The following is a 12,054-nucleotide window of genomic DNA, read 5'->3' on the forward strand; positions in this document are numbered from 1 at the left end:
TTTCTAATGCTAAAGAAGGGTCCTCTTCCACAACCTATAGTTAAGAAGTTTTTTGTTTGTTTGTTTAAAATCCTGGGACAAAGGACAGCTGGCAAAACACAACAGAATAAGGCATAACAGACTATTAAATAAAGATTAACACATGGCTCAGGATAGTCTAGTCTACAATAGTCTCCTAGAATACCCCTAGCTGTTAGCAATAGTTAGTATATTGTAATCTGTCAGCCTACCTTGAGTCAAGTATTGATGTGTTATACATTGCCTTATTTTGTTCTTCCCCCAACCACCTTTGATACTCCTCCACCAAGTACCAGAGTCAGGCTAATAGCATAATTGACCTTCAGTACCCAGGAAGAAATTCTTGTTGCCTTGAAAATGTTTCAGCCTAAGTTATAAAATGCATGGCCACTCATGTGACTACCTTTATCTGTTCAGCTTGATTCCTTCTGAGATTGAGCTCTGACACACACTGCATATTTAGCTGTAATAAAAACAATCAACTGTACTTTTAGTGTAATGTTTAACCCCTCCAGCTTTCATGTTTCAGAATTGCTAGAACGCCATTGAAAAGTTATGCTCTCCTTTCCCATTCATTTACCATGAACGTGACCTGCCACTTAAAACACTTCAGACAAGTGCTCTTATCAAAGATCTATGATTCTGGCAAGTTAAAAACTGCTTTATATTACAGCAATAGCTATGTTTGTTTTTTTTTTTTTTCCAAAACACTCAACTTCCTCGTCCTGCTTAATAATGAAGACAAGTTGATCCTTGACCAGGATCTACTCCTCCAGAAGCTCCAATTACTATGAAAATAAACTTTGTGCTTTTCAAAAAAAATCAAGTTTGACACAAAAAAGGCAAAAAAATGCCGTACCTATTAGCAATATTATTTCTTATTTCTCACTCCAAAAGTCTTGACATTACCAATTTAAACAATACTACAAATGCCAGATATATGTTTGTTTTTTCAAGTACCTAAGCAGATGCTGAGCTTTGTTTCTGAATTGTCCCCCTGAATTCTTGAAGTACATGGAACAGTCCTAAGGTATCTGGTTGAAACACAGGCCAGAACACGAGATTAAAAAAATTATTTATTCCTTCCTAAAAATGGGTATGAGATTTTGTACTGGGCTTATGTGGCAAGGCTGACAGCAGGGGGGCTGCAGGGATGGCCTCTGTGAGAGGCCCCATGTCAGGTAAGAGCCAGTGCCAGCCAGCTCCAAAAGGGACCTGCCACTGGCCAAACCCGAGCCAATGAGCAACACTGGTCGCGCCTCTGTGAGAGCATATTGAAAAGAAGATAAAAAAAATGCTGCAGAGAAGCAGTTGGAGAAAGGAGAGAAAATGTAGAGATAATCAGCCCTGCAGCCCCCAAGGTGAGTGCAGCAGGAGGGCAGGAGGCGCTCCAGGCAGGCAGCAGCAGTTCCCCCGCAGCCTGTGGAGAGGCCCCTGGTGGAGCAGGCTGTCCCCCTGCAGCCCATGGGTCCCACACGGAGCAGATCTCCACGCTGCAGCCCGTGGAGGAGCCCCCGGTGGAGCAGGTGGATGTGGCCTGGAGGAGGCTGCGGCCCATGGAGAGCCCCCGCAGGAGCAGGCCCCGGGCTGGAGCTGCAGCCCGTGGAGAGGAGCCCACGCAGGAGCAGGGGTCTGGGGGGAGCTGCCGCCCATGGGGGACCTACGGTAAGTCCAATGGTACAGACCTATATTGGAGCAGCCTGTGGAAAACCCAAGTAGGATCAGTTTGGGAAGGACTGCATCCTGTGGGAGGAACCCCATGCTGGAGAGTGAAGAAAGTGACCATGAAGGAGAAGAGACAAAGTGTTATGGACAGGCTGCGATTTCCATTCCCCTGCGCCACTTGGGGTAGTACAGTGGCAGTAAATAGGCAGAAGATAGATGGAGGGGAAGTGGTTTTAGTTTGCTTTTAGTTCTCACTACTCTAGGCCGCTACTAATTGGCAATAAATTAACCTTCCCCAAGTCAAGTCTGTGTTGCTTGTGGCAGCAACTGGTGAGCAATCTCCTTGTCCTTATCAAAAGGCACAAGGTTTTTTTCACTGTATTTTCTCTTCCTGTTCTGCTGAGAAGGTGGAGTGAGAGCAGCTGTGTGATGCTTGGCTCCCTCACAGTGTTAGACCACAACAGTATATAGTTGTATACAGTATACGGTTCTGCATTAAGCAGAACAGTATCTGCTTTGTTTGGTACTTCGCTTTACATCCTTATTTATCTTGTAGGGAGGAGGGGTACAAAGTAAAGAAAATCTCCTAATTGAAGTTTATCCCTTTATTCATAAGGATGCATATGACGTGTCAGCTGCCATCTACCTTGAAGACACCTGGGAAGCATGCAAGATATCTTTTATTAAAGGTGACACTGTGCACTACTCCCCAGCCACTGGGCAAAGTGACAGTAAACAAGGAAGACAGGACAGTAATAACACAAATCCATAGCCAAGGAAACAGTTAATAAGTGAATCTCTTAAAAAAAAACAACAAAACTTTAATGCACCCTCATATATTTAGTGAGGATGAGGTTTGTTACAGAGGCCTACAAAAGCAGCTTTTCCCCTGTGAAAAATACAGCAAAGCTAAATTTATCTCTCAATCCAACATGGAGGATGTTTAATGATAAAACCTATGTAACATTTCTCCTGTATAAGCCTCTATAGCATTAGCACATCAATAGTTTGGGTCATTTTGTTTAAGAATCGGTATTTTTGCTTGAGAAAAATGTGTTCCATAGCTAGGTATAAAAATGCTTCTTAAAGTAAGAAGGATGGGAGAGCAACATCAAGTGGGCCTAGAACATCATCCGGCCCAGGACTCCACAAAAAAAAAAAAGAGCTAAAAATGACAACCACCACACTGAGCTCTGCCATTCCCCCAGTAGGTACCACTCTCACTGGGAAAGAGCATCGGAGCTAATCGAGATTCTTGAGCAAGATGCTGTTACTGACAATCAGGTTGAAGTTTTAGATCACAACACCGGAACTCTTGAGAGGATGCTATGGTGGGAGAGAAGAGGATATTAAATCTATCACATCTTTAATAACCCTAGAGATTACAAGATGAAGCAAATCAAATTTATCCTGCGAACAGGGGAAACTGTATACCACAATACAGAATTTTTGCAAAGACTAAGCCCTTAAATTACAGAAAGTCTTCCAGGAAAACCAAACAGGTAACAGCTACTTTACCAGTGTGTTCAGAATCACTACAAATCAACATAAGCCTCAAAAGGCTGTCCTTTAAAGAGGGTCTGAGCTCTTGAGGCAAGATGTAGCTAAACAAAAATGAGCTCTTCCTAATCTGAAGTACCTGTTTTGGAAAAACTTCCCTCGAATGAGGAAACACTAGCAGATTAGTTTCCTCTGCACAGCAGCAGAGGACTCATACACCAGTGCTTAGAAGGCTGCTGTGAAGTCATGAATATAGAAGACTGGTTTAAATACATGGCCTTGGGTGTCCAAACTACTGAACTGCATGCTACCCAGTCAACAACTCCACTGCTCTTGGCATTCGTGTTTTGCCTCAGTTCCTGTCAGTATGGCTGCTTCAAGACAACTTATACTGCTTACAGATTTCTAGATGGACTGTTCTCCCTCTGTGCTCATCTACCCAACAACGGGGAAGGTGCTAGGTGGTCTTGGCTTTGGATGTGCAGGTGTTCTTACCTACAATTAAGAGGTAACAGCATACTTGTTCACTAAACGCCATGTATTACTTCAGATGCCTGTTCTATATGACAGCAGAAAATTCAGAGAGCACCCCTTGGAACCTCTATCAATATAAAGCTTACATAGTCATGAAGGCATGCAACCAATCAAATATTCAGAGCTCATCAAAAAAGCAAGCAGCCCAGCCAAACCAGGCGCACAGGCAAGTGTACACATGTCCATGCAAGAAGAATACAGGGGAAGCAGAAACCTACAGAACACCATTCTGCAATGAATGTTGTTGTGGGCAATTTACGATACAGCAAAACCCATTTTTACCATGGAAGCAGTCAAAACAGTGAGGAGGGACAGCTTTGTTTGCAGTTTATAAATACTGTTACTACTGCAGAAGTCAACTGTTAAGCAAAGATTAGGACTTAACCTCAGACTAGCTGCTACAGAACAGCTAGAAACACCTGCAAGATTGTTTTAATGTATATTTTATCTGGAATGAAGAGTTCAGTACTGACTTCATACAGTCAAAATGTTCAACCCTAAAATATCTACTGAAGCACAGATTTCCCACTTGTCTGCAATTGCATTCAGAGGGGAAAAGCCACTTCTAAACAGGCTTTAAAAGCTAACAAAATTATCCAGCGAGGATGGCAGGGTTAAAAACCAGCATATATACTAGATACATTCAAAGCACATTGCAACCTGTAACCATGCACTTATTCCCATAAGAGGAGACAAGTCTGAAGAATAAGTGACGCAAGAATCATCTGTGTCACTTAGGGTAATGTGTACCCAGGTACTTTCCCTCCAATATTTTCCTTTGGCTGGCTTCATGTTCCAGTCCACTGAATTGCTCTTCAAGAGCCCTTACCTCTCTGTGTTCGGTAGCCACAAAGACTTTGAAGGTCTTAATGACGCCATACTGCTGAAGTCTTAAATATGCAGTAGACAAGTACTGATTCTTTCCAGAGTAAACAATGAAAGCAAATCTGTAAGAGCAGTAAGAATCTCACGCACAGTCTTTTTCACAGAAGGTGGGGCCACCGGCAACCTAGTCCCAAGCCCATCCTGCTCTGTAAGGAGAGGTACTAGTGTGCTTTAAGGACACTGACCAGAAAAATCCCTTAAGCAGCCCGCTATTAGAGCTTTCCAAGAACCTTCCTCCAGAAATACATACCCTGTAGCTGCTTGTACTCCAGCCTTACTGAAGTCCATTACCTGAGAATCATGTCATTATAAGATTCCCTGCACTTGACCCTGGTCCCTCCCCCTCAAAAAAAAACAGAGAGGAACGATTGCATTCCTGGATCCTTAGAGAAACCAAATACTGTTACATATGCCATTTGTTATATGCATCTATGTTACATGTACAAAATTACTTAATCGCAAATGGATCCAAAGGAAGCAGAATTCATTAAATCACTTAGAGTGCCTGCTTTTAAAAACAGGTCTAGTTTTACTGGTTTCATTTCTTCAATAGCATTTTATAACGTTACTTCAACGGTTGGTTTTAGAAAGAAGCTCTCTCTAATGGTACAGAGTAAATCTGTTTCAGTCCCAAAGACTTCAGACTTTCTTTCACACCTGTGACAAGAAAAATGCCTACATACAACTCTAAGGAAGCTTTCAACTATTTTTTTCCTAGGATACAGAGGGAGACAACAGGACTCCAATCCTGGAGCATTTCAAGAAGTACTCATATGCATTCTCAAGTGTTTGTGTCCTGGACATTAGAGGGTTTTGTATGTTTAGGAAAGTATGTCTTCCAAAAGGAAATAAATCTAGGCTGGGCCTGGCTCTGCATTTTTCAGGGTAAACAGTGATTTAATAGCTGGACACACAGAAGATGAGCAAAACAGACACGTAGGCTTTCCTTCTGGACATCTCCCATTTGCATCTGATAGAATGAGAGATTTTGTTGAACTTAACTCCTACATTACAGAACCCTTAAGCTCTGCAACAGCGACTTAAGACTGCAGCTGGTATGCGGTATATTTTTTTCTTCTGTGGATAGAGATGGGAATGAAAGACAGAAAACAGAGATAGCCTCTCACTAATCTGAATTTATAATGCAGACTAAGCATAATGATTTGTTCAGGAGAGCAAGCTTTAAAGAATACACCATTCTCCCCAGTAGCTTCCACAGCTACCACATGACACAACCATCTGGTCCTCTGACAACTGTCTTTTGTATGTTCTTGCAGGAGCCTCACAAGAGATATCAGAAGTAAATGCTCCTGCAAATCTAATGGATCTGCTGCTGGTAGCAAGAACAGCATCAGAAGGCAGCACAGTATAAGAAAACTAAGTGGTCAAACCTGATAGACTCACATACAGCTCTGACAGAGACCTGTACATGTACTGAATATTAATCCAAACCACGTATCAGATCTGTGATAGGTCACAATAACTTTAGAAAAAAATCAAGGTACAACTTAGGTCCTATATCATAAGACATCAGAAGTGATGATGGTTGTCTTCAGCAAGAGTGAGAACCCAGGTAAGCCTATAGGCTCAACTGGTTTCTCAGCCAGAGCGAAACATCTGTTTTTACTGATCTGAATATCAGAATCTGACCATTGGAAAGCAAACAGTCTTAGGCCTCCAAATTGTCCCAGTAGCACAACCAAAAGCTGAGGAATACGATAAGTGTTTAAAAATTTGAGAGTTTAAATTTTAGTTGACATTGCCAATATCAATCTAGACTAGGAAAAAGGACAACAAATAAATACAAGCTATGATAAGCATCTACAGTAAACTCACTTTCCACACAGCTTGCCCATGTGCCTTCAGACTGACTTCACCAAAACAGTATGGAAAGATGAGCTCAGCCTACTACCCACTGTGGTAAGTCGCTGAACTTCTCTTGCTCAAGAAGGTACCAGCTCTGCAGCATGCCTTCTGTGTAGCCCATACTGTTCTCAGCAGTATTCAGCGCAACAGCTATATGCTAGAAGCCTCACAGCTCAGTGTTCACAGGATTTCTTTAAAGTTTTATAACCTTCCCAGATCCAATACCCCCATTCAAACTGAGACTCAGCATAATATATGTTAACCAATGCACTTCACTTCTATGCTTCTCTTACTCTTTTCTCAGGATTCCTTTTCATCATCATGTCTCCCACTCAAACTTCTAGCACTCTTCTTTTCAGAGCAGCAATCACAGCTGCTTTCTCCAGTGTCACTGAGCAGAGGAAACCGAATGCTGGCTAATATGTCAGGTAGTGTTTTTCAGTTGTTTTTGTTCATTTTAACTTGAATTAACAGTACATCTGGCACCTAACAAAGAACTATAGGAGATTCCCAAAGCTTTTATCATCCACTTGTTCTTCCAAGCTTCTTCCTCATTTTCATTATTTCCTGTATCACCTTTAAGATACCTTCAAGTGCCTTCTTATAAGCTTCCAAATAGCCTGATATTGCCTGCAACTAATTTATTTTTTCCTCTTACCTCATTTGAGATGTGTTCTCATTTCTGAAAAACATTCAGATGAAATAAGCTGTAAAACCCTGCATTTCAAGCAAGCTATTTTATCTCAATTTTGTCAGACACATTCAGTGAATGTTTAGAATTACCAACTTATCCTTATGGGTTTTGGAGAGCAGAATAGTCTCCTGATCTAATACTGGAAATCTAACACCAGTATTAGACTAATAATCCAGACAGCTAGTACAAGAAAATAACAGAGACAGTATAATTTCAGATCACAGTAAATAAAGTGCACAAATACAAGTAACTTCATTTCTAGAACTGTAAAATTAAATACGCAATATAGTAATGGCTGTCTTAATTCTTGGAGTGCATAATGACATCTGAATCTCGCTGCTGAGAGTCTCTCTGAACAAGACTACAAATACAACTGTTCCTTGGATGTCCAAAGTAACAGGCCCTTCGGATTCACACGGGTTATACACGGGCACAAAGTATTTGCCCTCACCTTTTTTCCCCCCCCCCCTCTTTATCAAAAGATAAATATCTTATTTCTCATTGCTACTTTAATGAGGTTTACTTACTGCTTCAGAATTATCAATGAAAGGGTCTGTTTCATCATAACCATAACCTATATCAATTAGATCCTGCAGGCGATCCTTCCGATGTTTGTGGGGCTTTCCACTCTGGGGGGGGAAAAAAAAAAAAAGTGTTACATCAGTTGAGAAGAGAGTAAGAGTAAGCAAAGTACTGAAGTCTACATAATATAAGACATTGGAGGGATAGTCGTTCAGGGAATTAGCAGAGTTTCGCTTGCTTTCACAGTTCCTTGAAAATAGTCTATGTGAATAAAAACCAGAAGGCTTAACTTTCATATAGGAAGGAATTCCTACAAATATGCTAAAAAAATACTGTACAATAGCCTTACCAGAATCATTTCTGAAAGGTATTCACTAGCCACCTGGTTTCTGGGTGACTGCGATACTCCTAACATTTTCTGTTTAGAGATGTTTCTCATGCTTTTAAAACTTCTGTTAGTGATAAAAGGACTGAGATAATTTAAGAAGTGTTAAGTTTTTCAGTATGCTACAGGGTCATTACAAAGGAAGAAAAATAGCCTAGCATTCGCTAACACGCTCTCCCACACAAGATGGATTGCTTCTCTACAACAAAGTGAAGCCTAAGCCAAAACAGAAAGATATTGATCTGGTACTTGCAGATATGGTGTGTATGCGTTTTCAAGAAGTTATAGCATTCACGTAACACAACTGAAGAAAAAGATACTATGCTGAAATCCTTTGAAATGCAAGAATCATCTTGGTTGTTAAGCCCAGACATGATAGGGTTATTTGAGTAAGTTAAAGCCAGAAACTGCAGTGCAGACTGTGGGATTCACTTACCCTAAAATTTCTGTTTGAGCTTGGTGTGACTTTCAACTTGACTTAAAAATAACACTTTTTTATTAGAAAAGTACTCAGGTTAAACTGAAGTTTACTTTCTCCTAGACGTATCTATAATTTACAGCTACAAAAACAGCAATCTGCTTATGATATAAGGCCTAGCTCTCTGACACCTGCATATTGTGGAAATTGTCTATATATAATTCTCAAAGATAAAATTCTCCTGAAGGCACCACCTTTACTAAAATAGTAGCAAGTTCTTCCATGAATTCAGGACTTGCTCCTCAAAACTTCTCAGCAGTTCCAGGCATGTTTAGAATGAATCTCTCTCTTCATTTGTAGGATCCATCCTATTACAATCAAACAACTATGCAGATATTGTTCAAAAGAGCTATCATCTTTGCTTTTATAAGCATAAGCATCCAAACACCTCCATGTTAACAGTATATTGCAGAGTTTAAGTTTATACATATAAGCAAAGCATGTGCTCTTGCAAGCAAACAAGAATCTCTCAGGTATAATTAAACAAATAAACACAATAGTCCTACAAAAAAAAAAAATCAAAAGTGAGTTCCATTTCTAATTTGTGTTTCCAAACTATATAATAGTATTTCTAACCCTTCTTATCATTCCTGTTATCCCTTATTCACCTGAATATGATTAGCTATATGACTATATAGTGACTGTACGTTCCCAAAACATGCAGTTTTTTTTTGTTTTGTTGTTTTTGCTTTGTTATTTGTTAAGTTTGTACTAAAGAAGGAAATCTTAGAAAAAGAGGTAGAACTTAACTCTTCTTAAACTCCAGTGCATGTCATGAAAGTTTGTAATTCTCACGACTCTGAGGCACCTGCAGGCTGTCTAAAGAGCACTATATAAACTACACTTTACTAAAGTAATGAGATAGCAGAGGCAAAGTGCAACCCACCTCTGTACCATCTCTTTTTAAGTCCAAGTAACAATTACTAAAAACAGACGAGTGCTCATTGTTCATGAGTTCAAATCTTTCTGCGCCAACGGCTATTTCCGTGTGTACGGCCATTTAAAAAGACTTCTCCCATCTAGTCGATCAAGGGAAGCCAGCTGATGTGATCTTTTTGGATTTCAGTAAAGCTTTTGACACAGTTTCCCATAGGATCCCACTGGACAAAATGTCCAGTGTACAGCTGAACAGAAACATCACACGATGGGTGAGCAATCGGCTGACAGGCAGGGCTCAAAGGGTTGTGGTAAATGGGGCCGCATCAGGATGGCGGACAGTCACCAGTGGGGTCCCCCAAGGCTCCATTTCAGGGCCAGCCCTCTTCAATGTTTTTATGAACGATTTGGATGTAGGACCAGAAGGTGTTTTGAGCAAATTTGCTGATGATACTAAGCTTGGAGGAGTTATTGACTCTGTTGAGGGTGGAAAGGCCTTGCAGAGAGATCTGGACAGATTGGAGAGCTGGGCGATCACCAACCACATGAAGTTTAACAAGAGCAAGTGCCAGGTCCTGCACATGGGACGGGGCAACCCTGGCTATACATACAGACTGGGCGACAAGACACTGAAGAGCAGCCCCGCAGAGAGGGGTCTAGGGGTTCTGGTTGGTAGCAAGTTGAATATGAGCCAACAGCATGCCCTAGCAGCCAGGAGGGCCAACCGCACCCTGGGGTGCATCAAGCATGGCATTGCTAGTCGGTCGAGGGAAGGGATTGTCCTGCTTTGCTCTGTGCTGGTGAGGCCTCACCTCAAGTACTGTGTGCAGCTCTGGGCACTACAGTATGAAAAGGATGTGAAACTGTTGGAGAGTGTCCAGAGGAGGGTGACAAAGATGGTGAAGGGCCTAGAGGGGAAGACATATGAGGAGTGGCTGAGGTCACTTGGCCTGCTCAGCCTGGAAAAGAGGAGGCTGAGGGGAGACCTCACCACGGTCTACAGCTTCCTCACGAAGGGGAGTGGAGGGGCAGGCGCCGATCTATTCTCTTTAGTGACCAGCGATAGGACCCGCGGCAATGGAGTCAAGCTGAGGCAGGTGAGGTTTAGGCTAGACATCAGGAAGAGGTTCTTCACTGAGAGGGTGGTCGCACACTGGAACAGGCTCCCCAGGGAAGTAGTCACTGCCCCAAGCCTGTAAGAGTTTAAGAAGCGTTTGGACTGTGCTCTTAGTCATATGGTCTGAATTTCTGGTTAGACCTGTGTGGTGTCAGGAGTTGGACTTGATGATCCTTGTGCGTTCCTTCCAACTTGGGATATTCTATGATTCTGTGATTCTCAATACATTCTTATTGCCTGTTATTCATAAATATACAGTGCAGATATTGGACAAAATCAATAAATGAAAAAGTCTCATAAGAGCAGAATGAATAAAAGTAAGATTAAAATAGAAAGCTTTGTGCAGACGGAACAGATGAGAATATCTGAACTCCTATATGTGTAGTTTGAGGATTTCCTTAATGCCTGACCCTACAAAGTTCTGTTTAAGGATGCATGTTGAAAAATTGTAGGATCAGGACGTTAAGATCACAATAGCAAAATTGAAGGGATTTTCTGCATCCACGTTTACTACGCTACTTAGGGACGTTTTACCATTGGTGCCTTTCACCTCTCCCAAAAAGAAATCCTCCAACCTTTCTGTCCCAAATCATAAGCAGCCACGATACTAGAGCAAATTGAGATATTTAATTCCTGAGGCTGCAAATTGTACTTGTGCAACTGTTCAGGAACTCAAACACAAATTCAACAATGGCACATAACATGAAGTTTAAACAACCTTTGCAGCACAACTGGACCAGAAGGTGGCAAATAATTTATGAAGAATCTTCTAAAGGCCCCAGGGGAGTTGTTAAACCTTATCTCTGTATTGGGCACATTAATAGAAGTTAAAAAAACAGAACCAGCAAGCACAAGAATGCACATTCCAGGCCAGAAAACAATCTTAGTAGAAGAAAACTGTACTTCAAATATTTTAAAGGTCCCAAGGTGTTCAAAGACAACAAGCTATCATGGGATAAAAAGTAAGGTCCACTCAAATTAATGACTGATGTAAGGCTGGTAAACAAAGGGTAGGAATGAATAGTTCACCAAGGAACTATATTCAGCTACAGAAGCCACAGAGAGGGGGGAAGGAAGGAGAGATAGATAACAAATTACTCAGGACAGCAAATACAAGAGGCAGCTGAAGAATCACCAAGACACCTTGGTTGCTCAGTACTCTGAATGGTAAATTTAATCCCATGTTAATAAAAGCAAGGTAATCCACACAAAGGAAGCATAACTCCTACAACAAAAATACAGTGTGCTTCCAACTTGTTATGCTGCTCAGGAAGCACTAGAGTCATTCACATGTCACACGTTCGATCAACAATCAAGAGTGGTCAAAAAAGGAAAGAATTAGGATTTATGAAAAAGGGAAGAGAATAAAACCAGAAGTCATCATTGTATCACTGATAAATCGGCATCCTACTGTTAATGTCCTTTCATTTTAAAAAAATTGAACAAAAAAGGGAACAGAGTAAACCAACAAGGATGTCTGAAGGTAAAAAAACAGCTACTGCACAGTAACAGAA

At 41.2% G+C, this 12,054-nt stretch overlaps 1 protein-coding gene across 1 annotated transcript in view; it reads right to left on the minus strand.

Annotated features, from left to right (window-relative positions):
• Positions 1 to 12,054, minus strand: part of UBN2 (ubinuclein 2) — a 56,445-nt gene that overhangs the window by 36,859 nt on the left and 7,532 nt on the right. Inside the window, exon 3 of the mRNA XM_083844557.1 lies at positions 7,690 to 7,791. Coding sequence (XP_083700683.1) covers positions 7,690 to 7,791 — 102 coding nt within the window. The remainder of the gene's footprint in view (positions 1 to 7,689; positions 7,792 to 12,054) is intronic.

The sequence above is a fragment of the Anser anser genome (genome assembly GCF_964211835.1).
Source record: "Anser anser genome assembly, chromosome: 1".
Lineage (NCBI taxonomy): Eukaryota > Metazoa > Chordata > Aves > Anseriformes > Anatidae > Anser > Anser anser.